This window comes from Capra hircus, chromosome 6, assembly GCF_001704415.2.
Source record: "Capra hircus breed San Clemente chromosome 6, ASM170441v1, whole genome shotgun sequence".
NCBI classification, from domain to species: Eukaryota; Metazoa; Chordata; class Mammalia; order Artiodactyla; family Bovidae; genus Capra; species Capra hircus.
The window spans coordinates 91,231,990-91,257,204 of NC_030813.1; the positions used below are offsets into that span (position 1 = coordinate 91,231,990).

The 25,215-nt window shown below is 42.5% G+C and overlaps 1 protein-coding gene across 1 annotated transcript in view; it reads right to left on the minus strand.

The window, feature by feature from the left end:
• The window catches only part of PPEF2 (protein phosphatase with EF-hand domain 2), a 32,572-nt gene continuing 7,676 nt past the window's right edge, over positions 320–25,215 (minus strand). Inside the window, exons 5-16 of the mRNA XM_005681777.3 lie at positions 24,341–24,455; positions 23,040–23,086; positions 22,113–22,279; positions 21,536–21,572; positions 21,304–21,453; positions 12,135–12,518; positions 10,605–10,790; positions 8,443–8,585; positions 5,099–5,205; positions 3,746–3,909; positions 2,965–3,052; positions 320–830 (exon numbers count right to left, since the gene is read on the minus strand). Of these exons, the coding sequence (XP_005681834.2) occupies positions 577–830; positions 2,965–3,052; positions 3,746–3,909; positions 5,099–5,205; positions 8,443–8,585; positions 10,605–10,790; positions 12,135–12,518; positions 21,304–21,453; positions 21,536–21,572; positions 22,113–22,279; positions 23,040–23,086; positions 24,341–24,455 (1,842 nt within the window). The 3' untranslated portion in view covers positions 320–576. The remainder of the gene's footprint in view (positions 831–2,964; positions 3,053–3,745; positions 3,910–5,098; positions 5,206–8,442; positions 8,586–10,604; positions 10,791–12,134; positions 12,519–21,303; positions 21,454–21,535; positions 21,573–22,112; positions 22,280–23,039; positions 23,087–24,340; positions 24,456–25,215) is intronic.

Sequence of the window (25,215 nt, forward strand, 5' to 3'; positions counted from 1 at the left end):
ATATGTTCTCCTTAACCCAGTTTTTATCATGAATGGATGTTGAACTGTGAAATGCTTTTCCTGCATCTTTTGAGACGATCATGTGCTTTTTGTCTTTTCTTTTGTTGATGTGGTGTTTCCCATCGATTTTGCTTATGTTGAACCATCCTTGTGAACTTGAGATGAATCCTGCTTGGTCATGGTGTATGATCATTTTTATGTGTTGTTGTATTCAGTTTGATAACATTTTGTTGAAAAATTTTGCATTATAAATACAAATATCTATACTTATCAAAGATATTGGCCTGTAATTTTCTTTTTTGGTGACATCTGTCTGATTTTGGTATCAGGGTGATGGTGGTTTCATAGAATAATCTTTAGGAGTGTTCCCTCTTCAGTCTTTTGGAAAAGTTTGAGAAAGATTGGTAAAAAGTTCTTTGGTAGAATTCACCTGAATACACAGGTGATTCTGTTGCATACTGGTAGGCAGATTCTCAGCATAAAGTTCCATGAACTTATGGAGAATAAGGGAGACATTCCAGCAACAAGCTCGGCATTGCTTCTGAGGCACCTTGGACGATGAGGACAAAGCTGGCCTTAGTGTGCACCTGGGCTGCTGCAGTCACTGTTACTACTGTTTGTGACTTGTGGGCAATCTGAGACATCACCCCCTGAGCAGGACTGCTCCACAAGGCGGAAGGCCTCCAGGAATTCATTGATGTCAATGTGGCCATCCTTGTTGAAGTCAATGCTCCGGGCAAGGTCACAGATGCAGTTGTCTGTGATGTCAATGTTCATATGAGAGCTGAATAGCTTCCAAGTATGCCTGAACTCGTCCAGTGAGATGGACCCTTACCAGAGAGAGCAAGTCACTTTAGTGAGTCAGTCTGGTTTTCAGTGCTCATTTCCTCTGATATTCTTTCAAGGACGCCTATTCTCTACTGTTATAACAAAGACACCCAAGGCCTGCCATCCACTTTAAACCTCCAAAAGGATCACACTAAATCACTGGATCAGTGGTTCTTAGCTGGAAGCAATTTTGCTGCTCTCCTTATAGGGACCATTGGAGATGTTCTGAGACACTTTTGATGGTCGTGACTGGAGTGGGGGTAGGGTGTTACTGGTATTTAATAGGTAAAGGCCAGGGATGTTATTAAACATCCTAAAATGTACAGGGTGGGCCCCAAAACAAAGAATTACTCAAGCCCAAATGTAAGTAGTGCCACGCTGAGAAACTCTGCATTAAATCATCTCAAACATATGCTAATTTATTCTGCTTATAGAAAGCCTATGGATCTATACGTCTGTGGCCAGTTAATTTTTTACTAGGGTTTCAAGACCACTCAACAGGGGAAAAATAATTTTTTCAACAGATGGTAGAGGACAATTGGATATCCACATGCAAACAATGAAGTGAGACCCCACCTTGCACTACAAACAAAAACTAACTCAAATAGATCAAAGACCCCACTGTAAAAGCTAAAACTGTAAAACTCTTGGAGGGATAGGTACAAATCTTTGTGACCTTCAGTTACATAACATTTTCTTAGATATGATACTAAAAAATACAAGCAGCAAAAGAAAAAGGATAAATTGGACTTCAAAAAAATTAAAACCTTTGTACACCAAAAGACACTACTGAAAAAGTGAAGAGATAACCCATAAAATCAGAGAAAATATTTGCAAATCTTACATCTGATAATGGGCTAATATCCAAAATATATAAAGAACTCTTACAACTCAACAATAAAAAGATAACCCAATTAAAAAATGGGCAAAGGATTTGAATAGACATTTCTCCACAGATGATATACAAATTTCCAATAAGCACATGAAAAAATGTTCAACATTGTTAGTTATGAACGAAATGCAAAACCATAATGAGATATTTCACATCCAGTAGGATGGCTATGAAAAAAAAATTTTTAATGAAAAAAACAAGTGTTGGTGAGGATATAGAGAAATTAGAACCCTCATACATTGTCAGTAGGAAAGTAAAATGGTATAGCCACTGTGGAAAAACAGTTTGGCAATTCCCCAAAAAGTTAAACACAGTTTTACCATATGGTCCAACAATTGTACTCCTGGGAATACATCCAAGAGAACTGAAAACGTATGTTCACACACAAAGTTGTATATGACTGTTCAAAACAATATTATTCATAACAGCCCCAAAGTGGAAATAATCCAATTGTCTATCAACAGATGAATGGATAAACAAAATGTGATATGTTCATACAATGGAATATTATCCAGGTATAAAAAGAAAGAAACTGATACATGCTGCAACATGGGTGATCCTTGAAAACATGCTAAGTGAAAGAAGCTGGACACCAAAGGCCACGTGTCATGAGTCTATTTATATGGAATGTCCAGAACAGGCAAATGCATAGATACAGAAAGCAAACTAATGATTGCCAGGGAGAAGGAACAGGGAATGGGGAGTGACTGTTAATGGGTATGGGTTTCTCTTTAGAATGATGATGATACACAAGCTTGTGTATATACTGAAGAAGCACATTGTAAATGAGTAAATTATATGGTATGTGAATTATATCTCAAAAACAAAAATTTGAAAAGGCCTTTGAAACAATGAGGAAATAGGGTGATAGTATATAAGACTTCCATGTATAGTTTTTGTAAATTCCTTGTTAACCTGTAATTATTTAAAAATTTAAATAATACTTTAGGAGTGAGTGCCAAAGCTTTTCTGTTCTGGACACTCTTCATTCCTTTGTGGCAATCTCTGATAGACCTATAAAGCATATTACAGCTAATATAAATTCTTCCTGTAAGATGTTCTCATTCAGTTTATCTTCATTCTTTTTTTGCCCAACCCCTCGTCTATAGGGACAGCTCATGTGGCTCAAATACTATTCTAGTTTCTGTTTTTAGCACTGCCACTAATTTTACTCCAAAAGATGCAAAGGTTGGGGTAAAATGCTTGCCACGTGTCAGAAGTGACAGGACGGTGAGTGCCTTTACCTGAGTGATCACTGTCTATGATCCTAAAAATGGTCTCCAGGTTGGACCGGTTGCGATACAGTGTTTCCAGCAAACTCGACTGTATGTTCTGCAAGAAAAGAAATCTCAATTTCCTTCTGTCTCTTATGTTTACATTTTTCTTCATACATAATTACCACACCATCAACCCTGACAACAAGACTCCTGAAAGTTTTATGATCCCTCCACCCTAACCCCCTCCAGCCTACTAAATAATCTGATAGTTTAAGAAGCACCTACCCATGAGAAAAAATATAAAATTCATCATGATGGTGATGGTTGCACATAGCTGCAAATATACTAAAAACCACTGAACTCTACACTTTAAATGGATGAACTGCCTGATACATAAATTATATCGCAATAAAGCTTTTTTTTAAAGTACATACCCCAAGGCCTCACATACATTACATGTAAATATTTACTGAACAAATAACTTTTTAAATGGGGGATAGACCTGGGTTTGAGTTCCAGTTCTATAACTTACAAAGTTATCCTAGGCAGATTATCTAACCCCAGTGTTCTCTTGGGTATGTTGGTGCTGATTATATCTACCTCTTGGAGATGGTTTTGAGAATAAACCATGAGGCAACATATATAGGTCACTTAACACAAAGCCTGACACACAGGAACTCAGCAGATAGTTGTTTCCATTCATCCTCCCTTTGGGCTTCTCAATATTTGGCTGTTACTGATTCAAAGTTCTCCACAAGGGGCTTCATGGTCCACGATATGCTTTCATCAACCATTTTTATACCTTTACCTGTTGGCTCAGTTTTTCTTTGGCCAAGTTCTCCAGCCAGGACTTGTATGCCAGCTTGTTATCCGTCAAGCTGCTCACCAGCTGTGGCCTCAGCATCCGCCAGGGCAGTCCCAGGTGCAGCACAGACTCCACGGCTGCAGCCCAGTCGCTCAGGGTGATTAGACCTGTAGGAAAGAGATGACTGGTTGACTCATCACCTATAAATCTTCTATCCCAACATTCTTCTTACTATCTGTAGGTAACAGCAGTGATGAGTACTGTCACTATTCTTGTTGGTTATGGAAGAGGTGGTTGGAAAGTAGGGTTGCCAGATAAAATACAGGGTGCCTAGTAGATCCGATTCTCACACTACAGACTATAAGTATGTCCCATATATTGCATGGGATATACTTATTTTGTTTTAATTTGCCAAATCTATTTGGCAATACTCCTGGAAGTCACATAAGACTCTTGTAAATAATATCATTATTTATATATATATATATATATATATATATATATATATATATGCTGCTAAGTTGCTTCAGTCGTGTCTGACCCTGTGCGACCCCATAGATGGCAGCCCACTAGGCTCCCCCATCCCTGGGATTCTCTAGGCAAGAATACTGCAGTGGGTTGCCATTTCCTTCTCCAATGCATGAAAGTGAAAAGTGAAAGTGAAGTCACTCAGTCGTGTCCGACTCATAGTGACCCCGTGGACTGCAGCCTACCAGGCTCCTCCATCCGTGGGATTTTCCAGGCAAGAGTACTGGAGTGGGGTGCCATTGCCTTCTCCATATATATATATAATGTCATATATATACATATACACTCACATACACACATATGTGTGTATACATAGCATTAGTTATTTCTGTGTATATGAAAAGATAGTGCTATGATTTTAGGACTGTTACTGCTATTTTTTGAACTGGGCTACATGTAGTCAGAGTCCATTAGACATTCCACTGAGTTGAGAAAGACAAAATTTCCATCTTGGGTAATAGAACGCAGAACAGGTGATCACACACTTACTGATGAGAAACTGAATTATTAGTCTTTTTGGTCTTGCATCCACTCTTGCAACCTGTCCCCTGTTGCTTTTTGCCTAGTTCTGGCTTTATCACCCTTCCCTTGACTCCATTCTTTTCACCATCTTTGTTTATATTTAGCCAAGTTTACATTCTGTTAAAAGCTTAGAATCAAAAAATTTAGAAAAGATAGCTAGGACATCAAGTTGAATAAAATGGAGGAAGTAGTCAAAGAGGTCTTCTGGTCATTTAATCCTTAAGCCAATATTTATATGCTAATTACTGTGAGACAGGTTTTTTGACCAATTTTCTTCCTCTGAATATTTTACTTGATTAGTCTTACCAGTTTCATCTTTATCATGCTTCTTAAATTCAACAAGAATATCTGAGGAATGGGCAAATAACTTCTCCCGTAGGGCTCTCAGAGCTGACTCCTCCACTCTGCTAATCCTGGCAGAGGAGATGACAGGGAACATTAGAAAAAAAAAGAATCAGTATAGAAGAAATCAGGTCAGTCCCTCAGTCGTGTCTGATTCTTCGTGACCCCATGGACAGCAGCAAGCCAGGCTTCCCTGTCCTTCACTATCTCCTGTAGTTTGCTCAGACTCATGGCCATTGAGTCAGTGATGCCATCCAACCATCTCATCCTCTGTCATTCCTTTCTCCTCCAGCCCCCAATCTTTCCTAGCATCAGGGTATTTTCCAACGAGCTGGCTCTTTGCATCAGGTGGCCAAAGTATTGGAGCTTAATTCAGCATCAGTCCTTTCAGGGAATATTCAGGGTAGATTTCCTTTAGGATTGATAGTCATGGCTTTTCACTACACTGTCCTCTCTTTTTCTCAACATCTCAACCTCCCAAGAGCTCTATGTCTTACTTCTTTCCACTGCTCTCCTGCTTTTCCCTATTGTGCACAAACAGGACCGGTCTGGGGAATGCTGCTGTCCTTCCCAGTGCAGGACAGTGGTTAGAACAGAAGTCCCATAATGTGTTATGGAAAAATCCAAACAAACTTTTGGGCCCACCCAATACACTGTACCTCATTTTCTCCATCTGCAAAATAGCGACAAAAATGGTTCCTAACTCATATGATTATTGTGAAGATTAAATAAGTAAACTCATGTAAAGCACCTAGAAAAAAGCCTGGCATGTAGAAAGCACTCAGCAAATGGTATCTATTATCATAATCATATGTTTTCCTTATATTTATTATTTATATTAAACATGGCAAGATTTATGAATAACAAAATATCACTAGTTTAGTTTCCTTATTCTTATGGAGTCAACACAGTCCTGCTGGGCATGGCACTTGGCCTAAAATAAGTGTTCAATAAATATCTGTAGTTGAATGAACAAGAATATTACAAGAGATAAAAGGTAAATATAAACTCTGTCCTGTCTCATTGAAGAAGCAGCCATTCTATAAATGGTGATCAGATAATCTATCTTTAGAAGTGCTAAAAAAAAAAAAAACCCAAAACAATTTAATCATCTTTGATGAAAGTCTTCCTTGAAGTTTAAGGTACATCACATAATAATCTCCATAGACCCTCAGAAAAGTGTGAGCTGCCTAAAAAATTCATCTCAAATTTCATGGGTATGTGATTGTATGTACTTTTTCTGGAGAATTTTTTGTTTTATCGGAGGCTAAAAAAAGTATGAGAGCCCCTAAAAGTTTAAGAGCATTTAAACTATTTCTGGTAAGTCATTCTCATTGATGGTTATCATTCAGGGATGGCGTATAGCAATGACCTTGAAGGCTGTCTCAATGCACAAGGCTCTCTGTTCCCTACGTCAAGCAGCACATATTGAGCTCTGCATGGATCTTCTGATTAATCCTCCAATACCCACTGAGGTAGGTACGACTCTTCTGCCCACCACAGTGGAAGTAACTAGCCCAAAGTCACATAGCTAACAAGGTGTGGGGGCAGGAATCAGTCTTGATAGGTAGACTCCAGGCTGGCTAAGCTATGAGGCATGGATTTAAACCAAAAGTAAATGGATGCTGGGGATTCCCTGGTCGTTCAGCAGCTAAGACTCTCAGATTCCACTGCAGGGGGTGCGGTTTTGATCCCTGGTCCAGGGACTAAGATCCTGCATGCTGCACAGCACAGCCAAAAAGTTAAAAATTAAAAAAAGATTCTGAATGAGGATTCCCCTAGGAAAAAAATGTTATCTTGGGTTGATGACTACGGAGACATATGGTTGGTCAAAGGCATTTCCCACCTTACTTCTCAGTTCTCCATTTGTGGTCCAGAGTGTTGAAATTGTTCTGTGTAAATTAGGGATGTTGTACTTGCTTTAATACAATCAATGAATATTTTAAAAAGCTGAGTGTTCTTTAGCTATGGTATTAATACACATTATTTATAGGATTCCTCACAGTGACTCCTTTTGTAGTAGCAACATCTAAATCACTTGGAATCATGGTATTCCAGGTGCTGGGGTCGCACCCCCTGGAGATTCTAATTTTGGAAGTCTGGGATGAGGCTCCAATAGCTGACTTTTTTTTTTTTTAATATGGAACGCTTCACGAATTTGTGTGTCATCCTTGCGCAGGGGCCATGCTAATCTTCTCTGTATCATTCCAATTTTAGTATATGTGCTGCTGAAGTGAGCACTAGCTGACATTTTTATAAAGCTCCAGAGACCATTCTGCATAGTGGGTTTGACTATCATTTAGTGAGCTAAGTTTTCACATCATACTTCTTTTTGAGTGATGCTGGCTCTGACTGTGTAAAACCTGAGTGTTTAATAACTCTTGAGTATTTAATAACTCAAGAGTGACTTAAAATAATGCCCTTTTATAGCACTCACACAAAGGGCAGATGCTAAATATTCTTGTGTTCTTTTCCCACTAGATTTATGCTGACTTTGATTTCTAACTTAGTTTGTCTGATAATTAAATAAGCTGGTTCAGCAGCATTACAGCTGTATCTTTCAGCAGCTTATACACTCCAAGGCCAGCTTCTCAGTGGGCAGCAGCACTGTAGAGCTGTTATGTATGTGGGTTCTGAAATAAGATTGTCTGGGTCAAGGCTTACTTTCATCACTTACTAGCTGTGTGACCCAAGACCACTGATTTAACCAATGATGTCATCTATAAAACTGATATTAGTAACACTGTATTTTATAAGCTCACTGAGAAATAATATGTAAATTCTTTGTAATAACACTTAGTGTATATTCAATAGTAAGCTCTCAACTAATATTGGAACTCAGGATCATCTCAACAGAAGCCATTTAAATAATATTATATGCTCCCTTCCCAGGAAGAAAGAAGCGTTGGTAACAAATGTGTGCAGATGAGAGTCCATCTGCCAAATCCCCAGACAGTGAAGGAAGGTTTGTCTGTGGTTGACTGGGTATCGCAAACACTTTAAGAATGAAAGAAAAAAGAAGAGTGATCTTGGAATGATTTAGTGGCCTGTCACATGGATTTCAACTAAGACGTACCCACTGAGAATAATTTCTGCAGGAAATAAACATGTCACTTCCATTAATGATGGGTAGGCAGAGTGTATTGGAGGAAAAGAAGAGCCCCTGTTTTAAAGTCTATTCTAGGTCCTAGTGCTGACTTAGCTAAATTTTGACTTAGCATCGGGATAAATTTAACAACATTTGCATTTCACGGTTTCCACAAACACGATAACTCTCTTTCTGAAAATCATTCATGGAAAAGTCTTGCCTTTGCCTCATGGTAAGCGTGTGGGTTGCCTTGTTAGCTTGAAACTGCATGATGTGTGGGGTCAAGTCTGGCCCCAGTTTGACATAGGCTCCTCTGTTGCTGCCAACTTCGTAGTAGTTGGAGGCAGAGAAGATGGTTAACACCTAAATCAAAACAGAAGAGAGACAGGCATTCAGGTTCACTGAAAAACTGTTCCCCCTCAATCCCATAGGGCCCAACCCAATTTTGGAGGTGGTTTTTCCTTCTGTTCCTTCTTGATTCCATCTGTGTTGTTGTTGTTGTTGAGTTGCTAAGTCATGTCTGACTCTTTTGCAACCCCATGGACTGCAGCCCACCAGGCTCCTCCATCCATGGGATTTCCTAGGCAAGAATACTAGAGTGGGTTGCCATTTCCTTCTCCAGGGGATCTTCAAAACCCAGGAATCAAACCCGGGTCTCTTGTATTGGCAGGCAGATTCTTTACTACTGAGTCACCAGGGAAGCCCCATCTACATATAGATATATATTTTTTAATCCTCCATTGCAGGCAGATTCTTTACTGTCTGAGCGACCAGGGAAGCCCAGTTTATTTATGTTAAATCACTAATGCTAGCAGGGCAGGAGTTGTGACTCATAAACTTGAATTCTGACAGGACATCCACAACATGTTTTCTTCACATTTTTAGCCCAATAAAAAATGGCAGTGGTCATAGATAACACTTTATTTGGTCCAACTCAGAGGCAAGCTAGGCCTGATAAACTGGGATGGCCATTACAGCTAGTAGGCACATCGGCTATTAACACTGGCGTTAAGCCTCAGAGCAGAGTTTACTGCGGAGTGTTGAGCCTCCTGAGATGCCCTGTGCAAAAATGTTTCTGTTGTTGACACATTGGGGAATGCTGGACACTGTATCTCTTCTTGGGGATTCACAGTGAATACAGGAAATTAAAGGCTCTGAGAAGTTCTGCAATATAGAAATATATACTATTTAGTTTAGATCAGATAATGAATCCTCTTAGAAGAATTACACTTTGTGTACTCTCTTGCTTTATGTCTCAGTTTTAATTGAACATTAAGAGAATGTAGTATTTTAATCATAGCTCTGCCAATATGTTTATCTAGAGGCCTGTTGCCATTTTTGTCTTTGAAATTTTTTTCGCCAAGAAAGGCAAGATTACATTTTTTTCCCTTCCAGATTGAGTTGGTATGGTGTATTCTTGGTTATCAAAATACTCATAGCTTTGGGACTTTGAAATGGTAAATACTCATTATGTGTGAAACAGCATGATACATAACTGTATGATCTTAATTACATTAAAATGGACGCCTAGTTGTGAAAATACACAAATAAGACCTAGAAGGACATGTCAAACGGTAAACTACTTGTGAGTATGAATGACTTTGTTTTTTGCTTCTTGTGTTTTCTGATTTCCTATTATGCACATGTTAACTTTTTGGTGGTGAACAGGGAGGCCTGGCATGCTGCGATTCATGGGGTCGCAAAGAGTCGGACACGACTGAGCAACTGAACTGAACTGAACTTGTAAGAAATAAATGTTATTTTAAAAATCTTAAAAAAAAAAGAAATGTATACAACTGTTTAACATTCCTGTTAAACACTGTTTGCATTAGTTAACCTCAAGCTTTGTTTTCTGCATGGAAACACGTAATTCTCCTGCAGGATTAGAATTCTCAGGGATAGTCTCATCCTAGTGGCATCAGACCAGCAGATATTGAAGGATTTGGAGATGCTCAGAGATTTAGACAGGATGTTAATTATGCTCCCAAGAAGACAGACAATCCTAAATTCCTGTCTGGGGTGCAGTGCAGAGATCCTGTGACCCTGTCATGTAGCTGGAGACCTGTGACAGTGGGCAGTGTGACAAAGAATAGCAAGGTGGCTGGGAAAATACCCAGCCATATTTCCATCCATGAAATGGGGCTATATCTGCTCTTTCCTTTCCTCTCAGGTATGCATTGGTAGGTGGTGGCCTCAATCAAATTTTGAGTTTTAAAGAGGCTACAAATGCCAAGGATAAATGACAGTAAAGGGCCTTGTTGCTTTGAGCGAGTGGGTAACAAATATCAGGCTCAGCTGTTTGTGAGGAGCCAGAGCCTTAGCTCATCCATGCCCTGGAGGGGCAACAGGACCACTCCTATGCTGTAGGACACACCCACCCACCTTGCGACTGTGGCAGAATTCATAGCCTTCAGGTTTGCACTCGTGTGAGCGGATCAGGAACTGCAGGTTGTACTTCTGTAGCAACTGCTCTGTCACATTAGGCCCAAAATAACAGCCGCCTCCTCGAACGGTGTTGGCCCTGCAGCCCTCCTGAGCCATGGGGTCACTCCACAGTATATCCACCACCTGGAGAGAAGAAAAGGTATGTTTTGTGAAAGGAGAGACTTGTATTTTAAAATTTCAATTCTAAGTGGATGTTGAGGTCCCGATCAATAACTCAGTGTAACCCAAACTGACCATCTTTCTTGGAGGTTTCTAGCCTCAGAATCACCTGCGATTCCTCCTCTCTCTCACCACTCTCCATCCAGTCAGCCAACAAGTTCTGCTAATTTTAACTCTTAAGTAATGCTGGATTCTCTCCTTTTCTTTTCTTTATTCAATGAAGCATAAGAAGCTGCCATTTTTGTAGATCAAAAGTGGTTGAAAAAAACGAGTTCAAGTAGTCCTATTAACTCTAGTACACAAGATCACCAGGAACAGCACCTCCCACCTAGATTACAGACTCCCTGCCACAGTCTTGCCCTTGTGAAATAGCCCCCCATTTGACTGCCAAAGTCATCTGTTTTGGCAAGCACTGTGCGTTCCTCCTCAGTATCCATTCTCCTCCCTCTTCCTTGCTAACAGAACTCTTAGACTGGGGTATTTGGCATGGCACTGTGCCTGGCTAAATACGTGCTTTTCCATTCCCCCTTGCAGCTTGGGGTGGCCATGGGATGCAGTTCTGAAGATTCTGGAACAGGTTTTGCTGCTGCTAAGTCTCTTCAGTCGTGTCTGACTCCGTGCGACCCCATAGATGGCAGCCCACCAGGCTCCTCTGTCCCTGGGATTCTCCAGGCAAGAATACTGGAGTGGGTTGCCATTTAGTTGCCTGCAAACACAGGACAGAAGCTGCTGATATGATACTTTTGGCCTTGAGCTGCAGCAGTCATCTGATACATATGTCAGCTACGCATAAAACAGCAGCCGATAAATTGTGGCTTACCTTTTCCCCCCAGTGATGCTGAGTCACTAAACCAAGCTTACACGGACAATACAGCCCACCTGGCACAACTTCCATCTTTATAAAACTCCATACTACAGGTGTCACTAGGCAAATACTGGGCTTCCCAGGTGGCACTAGTGGTAAAGAAACCTGCCTGCCAGTACAGGAGACCCAAGAGACAGGGTATGATCCCCTGGAGGATCCCTAGGTCGGGAAGATCCCCAGGAGGAGGGCATGGCATGGAAGGCCACTCCAGTATTCTTGCCTGGAGAATCCCAAAGACAGAGGAGCCTGGCAAACTACATACAGTCCAGTCCGCAGGGTTGCAAAGTCAGATACGACTGAAGCTACTTAGCACACCAGCAAATACCAATTTGGGTGCTCTGACCTCCGGGAGAGAGAAATAAGGACGAAAAGAGCCAGGAGGAGATTGATTGGGTTTTGTGAAATCCTTGCTTTCTGCAGAGAGCGGCGCCGGCCACACCCACCTGCCTCCACTCCTCCGGCGTGGGTTGCGGCGGCTCCTCCGCATCTGAGTCCACTTCTGACTCCGAGGACGAGGGCTCCTCCTTCTCCTTGATCGCCGGGAAGCCCGCTTGCTGCCGGCACCTCTCCAGCTCCAGGTCCACGGAGTGCCGCACCCGGCGGGAGAGCTCCTTGGGGTCCAGGGGGACGCCGCAGGGGACGCTGGAGGAGCGCCCGGCTCTGTGGGCCTTGTGGGTGCTGGGGCGGAGGGGCGAGGAGGGCAGAGAGCGGCTTTGGGGGAGAAACCACGGGGAGGGTCTCCCGGCAGATCCCGTCTGGTTGGCGTTTCCCTTCTCCTCCGCCTGTTTCTTATTCTTTCTTGTTTTGTATCTCATGGTGGAAACAATCTAAAAGTAGTCAGAAAAGATACAGATGCTTCAATGAAACTGTTCTCCCTTGACAGCAGAAATTTGGCATCAATTCAGCTGGGCCCCACGGATTGTCCCGATGGTGACAAGGTCAGCACAGAACTAAGCCTTTCCAAGCTTTTATTGCAATTTGATATCAATGTCATTCAAACACATGATCAGTGGGCTTATACTTTTGGGTTTGCCTTTCATTTTTCTAGTAATTCACATTTATCACATTTTACAACAGTACTGCTGCTGCTGCTAGGTCACTTCATTCTTGTCTGACTCTGTGAGACCCCATAGACAGCAGCCCACCAGGCTCCCCCGTCCCTGGGATTCTCCAGGCAAGAACACTGGAGTGGGTTGCCATTTCCTCCTCTAAAGCATGAAAGTGAAAAGTGAAAGTGAAGTTGCTCAGTCCTGTCCAACCCTTAGCCACCCTGTGGACTGCAGCCTACAAGGCTCCTCCATCCATGAGATTTTCCAGGCAAGAGTACTGGAGTGGGGTGCCATTGCCTTCTCCGACAACAGTACTGGTCTGTGACAAATTAAAAATTTATGAAACCTGGTCCTCCACCACAAATAATTGGAGAAATGCCGACCTGTTTCTAGGAACCTAGTGATTTTTAGACAGAGCACCTCTCAGAAGGCGAGCCCTTATTGACTCTCTTGCTTTTCCACAGATGCAAACACAAAGGGGAAGAAATGCAGCCTTGATTGAGGATGGCTGGAGTGGGAAAAACCTGACACCTGCTATAACTGGCCATTCGCAGGAAATGCCTGCTGAGGAAGGACCTGGGAGGGAACGGGAGCGCCTCACTTCAACCTGGATCTAATTGGGAAGATGCTCTTCTTGCCAAAGGGACCAGGTGTGGTTCCTCTCCCTGCCTCAGAGTCATCGTGGTACTGGGACCAAGCTGACAATGTGGAGAACACAAGCAGGAGAGATTCTGATCCTGAGAAAGAGTTGGTTCAGGCCACAAAGCAGACCTGGGGCATCCAGCCAAAGGCAAGAGCAGCCATTCCCAGCATGCCCGAGTGCTACAGCATCCACAGGGATATCAAGAGAAACGTCTGGTTCACAAAGAAGACTCCTCAGGTGTGTAATCAAGGAGCGAGAACTTTCTGCAAATAGATCTAAGGACTGCAGCACAAGAAAGCCACGTCCCGGTGTGGACTGACTGCGGGTGGGAACAAAGATGGGCACTTGACGTGGCTCGGCAGTACCTGACTGACATTTGAAGAAGGATCCTGATGGAAGAGAAGAGAACAGAGGTTATTCTGTAACACTGGACAAGTGCTAATTACTTCCTAGGCAGTTCTGGCCCTGCGTGAAGAGAGTGCAAGTCCTCAGAGTGTGAACAGACTCCTAACCAACTCCCCCCATCCCTGTTGCCACCTCACAGTCAGGACCAGTCCACCAGTCTGCCCCTTCCGGTCCTCAGGTAACTTTATAAGGATGTTATCTGCTTCAAGAGGTATCCCTGACTTTTATTCTTAAGGATAATAGTGTTAATATGTATCAAGCCTCTTCCAAATAGGTGCCATCCAGGGCCCTTTTATGAATACATTGATTAGCCTGAACACCCCCATGCAATAGCATTCTCACTTAATAGTATGTGGGCTCACTCAGTCATGTCCGACTCTGTGATCCCACAGCGTCTGCAGCCCACCAGGCTCCTCGGTGGGATTCTCCAGGCAAGACTACTCTAGTGGTTGCCATTTCTTTCTCTAGGGAGTCTTCCTGACCCAAGGATCCCACCCGAGGCTCTCACGTGTCCTACACTGGCAGGCGGGTTCTTTACCACTGTCCCATCTGGGAAGCCCTCATTTATAGTACAAGTAAGAACCCCAAGGCACAGAGATACTGAGACTGCACTGGGATGGAATCTACATAGCTGACCCTCTGCCCCCCTAAGTTTCTGAAACGGTGGGTAAGCGTTAGTGAAATCCATTTCACCTGTAACCTACCTTCACTAATCAAGGCTGTTTTAATTGTCACTACAGAAGACATGCATGTCCTCCAAGCAGCACGTGGCCTAAATAAGATGTTTGCCCGAGTTGTTTTCTGGGAACTTGGATTTGGCTGTGTCTAGTTCTAGCTGAGCTAAGACTGGATGGGACCACTGACCCTTCAACCAGGCATGCTCGAGAGTTCCATTAGTGCCCTTTTGAAGGTGCAGAGCCTGTAGCCTAGTTACGCCTGCTCAGAACCACGATTACCGCAGCTTTTCCTTATCCTCTCCCCACCACTCCTCTCTCAGCTCAGATACCCTGCTTCTTTCTCCCATAAATAACCTGAACCCCTGCCTTCAGGGAAGAGGATTCGAGATTTGTTCTTCAGCTTCCTCACTTGGCTGCCTTGTGAATAAACCCTCTCTTTGCTCTAAACTTTGGCATCCCAGCATTTTGGCTGCAAAGTTAGGGCAGAGGGAACCTGGTTCGGTAACAAATACGGCACACCAGCCAGGAGATAAATCCAGATGGACCTGCTGCCCATGGTTGGTCAGCCTGTTGCTGATATTAAAAGCCTGTGGGTGAGTCCAAACAGTCCCCTTGTCTGTTCTAGGAAGGATTCCCTGGGTTTCCTGGCGACGTGCAGCCAACATTCAGTGCTTAGTTTTGTAGCTAGGAGGTGATTTGGGGGATTTGAGGTTGGAAGAGGTCTTGGGGTGAGAAGATGTCTTTTGGATGAGTAACCCTGTTCAAGAAATTCACCTGTACCTAGACTGATTGGCAGTTCTGACCTCCATACCCTAGTTAAAAGCCTGGGGCCCATCTGGGTTTTGTTTTCATTTTGGTCTTATCCGTGTCCATCTGTATCTGATTAAGTTGTTAATGACTGGCAATTGGGGATTCAACTTTTTGGTAACTGTAACAGGGACCCTTGGAAAAGTTTCTTTGCTGCAACCACCTGGAAGTTGAGTCCATTCAAAAGGGGGGAAAATTGATTCAATTCCCCCAGAAACCCTAGAACATGATTTAATACATGTTGTATTAAATCACCTTATAATACTTAAGTTTTACTGTGTGGACACCAGGCACAGATGAATATCGGTTTGTGCACACCTTAAGGGATATTAATCAAACTGTAGAAGATATTCATCCAGGAGTCCCTAACTCATACACTCTGCTCACTACTTTTTCTGGAGATTTGTGCTGGCTTACTGCATTAGACTTGGATTCCCTTTTTTTGTGTGTACCCATGAGTTTTGAATCCTAAGAATCTTTAGATTTGAATAGTAAGATCTAGATACAGAAGTTCAGCAAGAATACTGCTGGATAGTAGTCCCACAGGGATTTTAAAATACTCCCACGATATTTGGAGAAATCCTGGCAAAAGATTTGCGGGACCCTCAGCTAAGCGAGGAGAAGGCAATGGCACCCCACTCCAGTACTCTTGCCTAGAAAATCCCATGGACGGAGGGGCTTGCTAGGCTGCGGTTTGTAGGGTCGCTAAGAGTTGGACACGACTGAGCGACTTCACTTTCACTTTTCACTTTCATGCATTAGAGAAGGAAATGGCAACCCATTCCAGTGTTCTTGCCTGGAGAATCCCAGGGACTGGGGAGCCTGGTAGGAGGCCATCTATGGGGTGGCACAGAGTCGGACACAACTGAAGCGACTTAGCAGCAGCTAAGCGAGGCAGCCTTGATCCAGCTTGTGGATGATATTCTGATTGCTAGTAAGAGAAAGGGCACCTCAGACTAGAACACAGTTTTGACTCTGAACTTTCTGGCTGAACAAGGCTATAAGGTGTTCAAGAAAAAGTCACACTTTTTTGCCCTCTGCTAAATATTTGGGTTTGGAATTATCACAAGTATAGACCTGCTCCCTGACAGGAAGTTCTAGCCAGGATTGCCATTCCTATACCAAAAGACAGTTGCAGGGGGACCTTCCTGGCTGTCCAGTGGTTGAAACTCCATACTTCCACTATAGGGTATATGAGTTCGATTCTTGGTCAGGGAATTAAGATCCCACATGCCACGCAGCACAGTCAATACATAAATAAACTGCAGGGATTCCTAGGAACGGCCAGGTTCTGCCTCAACTGGATCCCCAATTTTGCGCTCACTGCAAAACCCTATTAGGAAGCTTTTTTAAAGGAGGCTTTCTGCCTGCTGGCTCAGACAGAAAAGAAGCTGCCTGCAATGCAGGAGATCCAGGTTCGACCCCTTGGTCGGGAAGATCCCCCGGAGGAAGGAATGGCAACCTACTGCAGTATTCTTGCCTGGAGAATCCCATGGACAGAGGAGCCTACAGAGGGCTACAGTCCACGGGGGTCACAAAGAGTTGGACATGACTGAGTGACTAACACTTTCACTTTAAAGGAGACATGAATTTCTAGACTCAACTAGGGAAATACCACAGGGCATTCCAGGTTATTAAAGAAAAAAACTAACTGTCCTGGCTTTAGGTCGTCCAGATACCAGAAAGCCCTTTGACTTATTTGTTCACGAGAGACAAGGAATCAGCCTTGGAGTCGTGACTTGGAACCTGGGTAGTATAAGGAGCCTGCTGAGTATTTCTTAAAGCAATTAGATACAGTTACTAAGGGATGGCCAGTTTGTCTTTGGGCTGTAGCAGTGACCTGTGAACTTTTACCGGAAGTGGAGAAATTTATATTAGGACAACCTGCCACAGTGCATACGCCTCACTGTTTATTTTTCCTCCTAGAACAGAGGGGGAGGATATTGGTTAACTTCAGGAAGATGTGGAAAGTATCAGGCTATATTGTTGGATGATCCTAATGTCACTCTGAAAACAGCCTCCACCTTGCATCCTGCCAGTGTGCTCCCAAATAATACTGAAGAGCTTATGCATGATTGTATTCAGATAATTGAACCAGTCTATTCCAGCCATCCCGACCTGATGGACCAGCCACTGGAGAACCCAGACCTGGAGATGTTCACAGATGGAGGCAGCTTTATGGACCAGGAAGAATGCAAAGCTGGGTATGTGGTAGTAACTCACCAAAATACCCTGGAAGCAGAAGCTTTTCCCCCAGGAATCTCTGCACAAAAGGGAGAACTAACAGCCCTGATGAGAGCCTTCCATCTGTGTAAGGATAAGAGTAACTGTTTTCACTGATTCTAAAGTATGCTTTCTTGGTGGTCCATGCTCATAGGGCCATTTGGAGAGGGGACTGTTAATTGCAGGGAATAAGGAACTTAACCCTGCTGAAGAAATTTTAACCTTATTAGAAACTGTCATGGAGCCAAAAGAATTAATGTCACTGTTCAGGACATCAGAAAGCAGACTGTGACTTCTGGAAGGAATCATTTAGCTGATCAAGCAGCAAAGCCAGCAGGCAGGAATACCTAGGTGCCAGAGTTGGCTCTGGTCGCCGCTGTAGATCTGGTAAGATGCAATCTATCTTCTCGAAGATTTAAGGCCAATGAATGGGATCTGATTGGAGTCCTGGTCATTCTCAGGATGCTGACTCTGGGCAGGCTGAGTTTATAATGCATATAGTAAGGTCCTTGTACCTGAGTCCTTGTACCTGAACACCTTTATGGAAGGTGTTACATTATGTACACCTGAGTACCCATTGTGGGAGAGATAGCACCCTCTAGTGGATTTGCAACGGAGAAGGCAGTGGCACCCCACTCCAGTACTCTTGCCTGGAAAATCCCATGGAAGGAAGAGCCTGGTAGGCTGCAGTCCATGGGGTTGCTAAGAGTCGACACGACTGAGCGACTTCACTTTCACTTTTCACTTTCATGCACTGGAGAAGGAAATGGCAACCCACTCCAGTGGTCTTGCCTGGAGAATCCCAGGGATGGGGGAGCCTGGTGGGCTGCCGTCTCTGGGGTCGCACAGAGTTGGACATGACTGAAGCGACTTAGCAGCAGCAGCGGATTCGCAAACAGGACCAAACATGCAAAGGACAATTCAAAAGCTGATACAGAAATGCATGGTGTGTGCTAAAAATAATCCTAAAACTGGGACACTGCCTTTAATCAAAGGAGTTCAGACCCCAGGTGCTGGACTGGGAAAAGATCAGTGACTTCACTGTGATGCCAGTAGTCACTGGAAACCTTAGGCCCTTATTAGCTATTTGTAAACACTTGTACTGGTTGGATAGAAGCATTTCCTTGCTGGCCTGAAAACACATGAGGTTGTTAAAGATCTCCTAAAAAAAAATAATCCCTAGGTTTGGGTTACTTATGTCCATTTTGAGTGACAATAAAGGGGCCTTTATAGCAAGAATATCTCAAGAAGTATCTTGAGCTTTAAATCATCTTTGGAAATTACATGCTTCTTGACAACCCCAATCTACTGGCAAAATGGAAGAGGAATCACACTCTTAAAAAGACGATAGCTAAAAGTTGTCAGGAGATTACTTTAACCTGTGATAAAGCTTCACTGGTTGCCCTACTTCCAGTTGAAGGTAGCCCTTAGAAGTGAACGTTGCTCAATCATGTCTGACTCTTTGTGACCCCCATGGGCTATACAGTCCATGGAATTCTCCAGGCCAGAATACTAGAGTGGGTAGCCTGTTCCCTTCTCCAGCGGATCTTCCTAACCCAGGGATTGAACCCAGGTTTCCCACATTGCGGGTGGATTCTTTACCAGCTGAACCACGAGGGAAGGCCAGGCCTTAGAAGCAGGTGCCAGTTGAGCAACTAGGAAATATTGTTCTAGAGACCCTGCCATTGTTTCAGAAATTGTTTGAGATCCAGAAGGAATTCAGTTAAGGAACGCAGACACTGTCGGGTATGTAGAATCACTGGGAGCTACTTTCACGGCTCTACGTAAGTTTACTTCTAGCGGTTAACGTTTCCCACAGATGTTCGCCCGTGCCACTGCTGGCCTGGGAGGCTGGATCCTGTAGAAATCTTGGGAGAATAAACATCCAGAAGACCAGCCCAAGTGTTGGCCCTGATCACTGATGAGGATCTCATAAGATGCTATCCAAAGTATTTTCCTGAAGACTTAAGGCCAATGAATGGGGATCAGATTGGAGTCCTAACCATTCTCAGAAAGCCGACTCTAGGAAGTGTGGGTCTGTAATGGACATAGCCAGGTCCTTGTACCTGAACAACTTATGGAAGGTGTTACTATTTTTAGCACATACCGTGCATTTCTGTATCACCTTGCTGGACTAGACCTTGTGAGGTGATATTCATGACTCATTTCCCTGGTGAAGTTGAAGGGAATTAAGCCATGGATCCATCACACTGGAGTTAGGATGGTCCCACAGAGATCAAAGGAGCCATCACATCCTGCCTACGGAATGCACTAAGTTCTGACCAATGGGATGAGAGCGGAAGAGATGCTTGCAACTTCTTCACTATGTCTTTAAAGGGTAGGATATTCTTCCTTTCATTCCTCTACTGTATTGCTTGGAACGCAGGTGTGGTGGCAAGCTATCTTGAGCTAGGCACATGAGGGCATGGGGATGTCACTCTAAGGATGGCAGAGTAACAAGACATAAGAAGCCTTGGCGCCTGGACAACTGAGTACACAAAGCTGCCATCCCAGCCAAGAAGTGCTTGTTTCCAGATTCTGACTCAGGTCTGTCTGATTTTAAGGCCACACTCTTTCATTTATGTCTCATAACAGAAGGAGAAGAGGGTGACAGAGGATGAGATGGTTGGATGGCATCACCGATTCAATGGACATGAATTTGGGGCAAACTGGGAGATGGGGAGGGACAGAGAGGCCTGGTGTGGTGCAAGTTCATGGGGTTGCAAACAGTCGGACACCACTTGGCAACTGAACAACAACAGTATAGACTTTTACAGTAAGTCTTTGTATATATGAACCTACAGGTTGCAAACTTTCGAAGACGTGCCTGCCAGCCCCTGTATGCCAGCTGTTAAACTGTACTGCTGTACTTTTCAAGGTATTGTCCTGTAAGATTTAAAGTGTTTTTTGTGTCTGTTTTTTATGTATGTATTATTTGTGTGAAAAGTACTATAAGCCTATTACAGTACAGTACTATATAGCTGATTATATTGGGAACCTAGGCTAACTTGGGACAAATTGGACTTATGAATGTATTCTTGGAACCAAATTCGTTCGTATATATAGAACTTACTGTACATCAATTAGAGTTGCCCAGAGTAGACTGGCTTATGTGGAATGAGTTCTCTGTTTTTGGAACTGCTCAAGGATGTCATAGCAGGGATTCATTCCTGTGTGGATGGGCAGTTGGAGGAGAGAGGCTATAATATACGATTCAAGGGTAAGAGTCTATGATTAAAAGAAAACAGAATCTTTGTTTTTTTGGCTGCACTGCACAGCTTGCAGGGTCTCAATTCGTGCAGTTAAACTCAACAACCATGTTTTAAGCACTTATTATATGCAAGGAAAGTGCTAGCAGAAATACAACATAACTAGAGATGGTATTAATACTTGTCCCAAAGGAACTTAACAAAAACAAGCAGGAGCAGGGGGAGTGTAAAAAAAACAGAATACCTTATACCCCAATAGTTTCTATTTTTTCTGTTTCATTTTGGAAGTGGAAAATTAGAAAGCAAAGGCTCTAGGGCGTTCCCTGGCAGGTCCAGTGGTTAGGACTCGAGGCTTTCAACAGGTGGCAGTAGCTGCAGTTCCCCACCGTCATCCATGGCAAATGTTAATGGATCACAGTACACCTGCCCCAGCAGCGGATTCCCAACCCCCTGTCCAAAGATTTAACGGATTCTCTTAACAGCCCGTATTAGTCAGCTGGAGTCAGCAATGGAGTCAAGATGACATCTGTCTTAGGTTCGTTGGCAGTGACGCCTGGCATTATACAGAAATCCACATTAGTTTAGTGCTCAGTCAGTACCTTGTGCCTGTCTAGTTTAGCCAGGAGCTCCAAGTCAGTCCTGTCTGACACTCCACCATGAAGAATCAGGACTTTCTCATCAACCAGAGTGGCCAGTGGAAGCCAGCAGAACACATCTTGCAGCAGTTTTAGTATTTTCTTGCCATGTATCTGAAAACATGATACTAAGTTTTAAATAATTCACTTGATTTATCTGCACTGAGAGAAACTTTTGCTTTTAAGAGCTGCATACCTTATATTTATGCATCACTTCCTTGGTAAAACCATATCTAGAGTTAGAAGCAGAAACAGATATTAAATTTAGTGATATTATGTCTGGCACAGTTGCATTTTTATAAAAATGCATATTCTATATGTATACCTATGGCTGATTCATGTTTATAGCAGGAACCAACAAAATATAGTAAAGCAATTATCCTCCAATCAAAAATTTAAAATATATATATATATATAAAACATTGCAAAATAATTGCCAACTGTTTAAAATTATATTATCTGTGGGTAGAAATATGGGATAGTTTAATTTTCATTTGCTTATCTATATTTTGCACTTTTTCTATAGTGAACTCTTACTGTTTGTATGATTAAAGTGTTTGGCCATGTGAAAACAATGTAATAGTTTTATTAGAATAGTAGGATAATGTGTAAACTTTTAAGAAAAACTTTTAAAATGGTATATATTGTGTATTCCACTTTATAAATTTGAAGATTGCTTTAAAAATGCATCTAACAAATACGAAGCTCTGGAAAAATAACTTCACAGTCGCAACCAGTAAAGACCAAATCCCCAAGCATGTTTTGGTTTGTACCGTAAGTTCACAATATGGTCCTCATGGTTTCCTCGGTTAAGATGGAACTCTTTTGGGTAAACCAACATGAAGGCAAAGAGAACCATTAGGATCTCGACTGAATCCTTCCCTCGGTCCACAAAGTCGCCATTGAACACATAGGCCCGCTCTGGTGATGGGAGGCCGTTCTTCCAAACGAGGAGTCAAGTCCAAGAAGCAACAGTGGGAGAAGGAAATAGGAAATCGGGTCAAGCCATTGTGCATCGGACAGTCGCATCAGGCCTGAAAGCCAGTGCTGTGCTGTCTGGCTCTTTTCCAAACAGGAAATGTCAGTAAAAGATGGAAATATTGGAAATACTTTCTGTTGGTCTCATATTCCTTTCTAGCCAGGCTGAGGTTATGACATGCTCACCAAAATAAATGTGTTCATTATCCAAAAGCACAGTGTTGCCAGGTGGTTTGTGCCACAGGCACTGAACTTGTAATTCCAAGGCTCATTTTAAGTTCTGGCCACTCTGTCTCTAACTGGCAATGATAATAATAGCTGCCATACATTTCTCAGGATTTAACAAGCCAATACATCAGAAAATGCTTTGTGTTAATTACTTTAGTGGAATAGTTATCACTATACAGAGCATTTGGTAACTAAAAATAGGTATGAAAATAGCTTTCGGTTGCTTTGATAATGAATAATTTTCTCTATTTAGTACTTGATTTTCTTTTTCCAAATAATGATTTTATTAACCATAGATTTTCTATTTTTTAAACAGCCTACAAAAGTACACTACAATATAATACAATAATCATTTTTACATTCTGCATTTGCTACAGTAGCAAATACTACTCTAAAATATTTTAAAATACTTAAGCATTTTTTAATAGATACTGTATATGAACTTCTAAAGTAAACCTCAGAACAAGACAGGAACATAATTTGAGGGTTCATACCTTATAAAATATAAATATTAAGTCATCCAACTGGCCATGTAAATCTCCTAACAAAGAAAAAATATCAGTTTTGAATGATCTTCACCATTATTTCTAATTTTTACTATAAAAAATACTCATTATATACCTAAAACTAATGCAATATTGTGTCATCTATAACTCAGTTTAAATAAAAATACCCAGGAAAACATGATAAACTTATGGTCACTCATTTTTCCATATATAAGACAGGGACAAATAATTAGCTGCTTCCTAGGTGGTTAAGTGGTAAAGAATCCACCTGGCAGTGCAAAAGATGTAGGTTTGATCCATGTGTTGGGAAGATCCCCTAGAGAAGCGAATGGCTACCCACTCAAGTATTCTTGCCTGGGAGATTTCATGTACAGAGGATCCTGGTGGGCTATAGTCCCATGGTTCAGAAAAAGTCAGACATGACTTAATGACTAAACAACAAAATATTAGCTTCCCTGTTGCAAGGTTAATTAATATTGAAAGCAGAAAGCATGATATTTCTTCTGTATGATTCTCACAAACAATAAATGACATATTTTTACTAAAGCAGAAATAAGACAGAATGGTGTAGGGCTGAAAGCCTGGATGAGAACTGGAGAGATTTTTGCCCCATCTTAAAGTAAGAAGCTGGTACTCACTTATATGGGTCAGTGTTACAAGATTTTTCAAGAAGTTGGAAATCATGATTTTAACATGAAATCCTCCCAACTTTCAAACGTTGGAAACTAGAAATTTAAGAACATTTTGAAGCAGACAAGACATATTGCAGGCTGTGTGTGGCCCTGGAAGTGCTAGTTTACAGCCCCTGTGTGTTATAGTCTCCCCTATAATGGATATTAAAACATCACCGATCATATAAGGGGATGGAGAAATTTGTCATTTACAGGATTTCTCTCTAAGAGGAAATGTAGACAGAAGGAACCATTTGCTAGGCATTTAGACCTGTTCAGGTACAATAAATAGTCTTCTAACAAGAGAAGGTCTAGTTATTTACTGGAATTCTGTTCTGAATGGACAGCATGAGTTTGGGGCCAAATCTGAATCTCTTGGAAAAATCAAGAAGAGGCTGGGCCCCCTGGCCTACAGTTCTCCTTCACAGCACCTGCCCTCCCCACCCCCAGTTTAAGTAACTGTGGAATAAATATGTAAATATATTCAGTGTGAAGGCATGAAGCTGGCCGGCCCACGTGGCCATCAGGACCCCTCTAGCCCTCCCCTCTCTCCCCCACAACAGGCAGAATTTTCTGGTTTGTGTCCAGCACATAAAGCCATTTCTGACTGGCTCTTACCACACACTGTGATTTCTTCGCTGTAACAAGTGGAGACCCGGTTGATGTTCGGCAGTTGTACCAGGTGTTTCCTGGCTTCATGCAAAAGATTCAAGACATACCGAGCATGGAGCCTCTACTAGGAAGAAGAGCAGGGAGGGGACAAAATAAGACATATTCATGAGGGAAGACGGGTCACATGTTTACCACTGAAAGACCCCAAGACCGCGTTAAGTGACCCTAGTAAACTGCTCCTGGGACCTATGCACAGATGGTTTCTTTTTCACTCATCCTCTGCCCTTGTTCATGTTTTTCATCATCCTTCAAATACTGAACCAATGTCCTCTTCCTACCCTGTGTAACCCTTCCTTGCCTTTAGCTAGGGAAAAACATATGATTGTTTTATGAAGAAGTACATATACACTGATGGTATTAGTGATCCTGACATTACTGGGAAAATCATCCAAGCTTCTGCAGTGAATTATCTTCATGTGAAATAAGGGGAAGGATTGGAATCTGGCTTAAGAGCCAGAATCTGGCCACTTCTCACTACCTCTACCGCCTGGGTTTCAAGCTTGGACTATATTACAGTAGTCTCTTGACCTACCTCCCTGTTTCAGCCCTTGCTCCCTACACTCTGTTCATCAAACAGTATGATTATTTTTAAAAGAAAGCTGGATTATATCATTTCTGTGCTCATGGTTTCCCCATCTCCTTCAGAAAATTGAGCCTACCTTACTTACCCCTCCATCTCCATCTCCTGACAGTTGTTCCCTGGTTCCCTCCTTTCCAGCCCCAGTGGCCTTGCTGATGTCTGGAGCAGTCCAGGCGAGGTCCTGCCCAGGGCCTTTCCATCTATTCCCTCCGCCTAGAACTCTCTCCCCAGATGTACACAT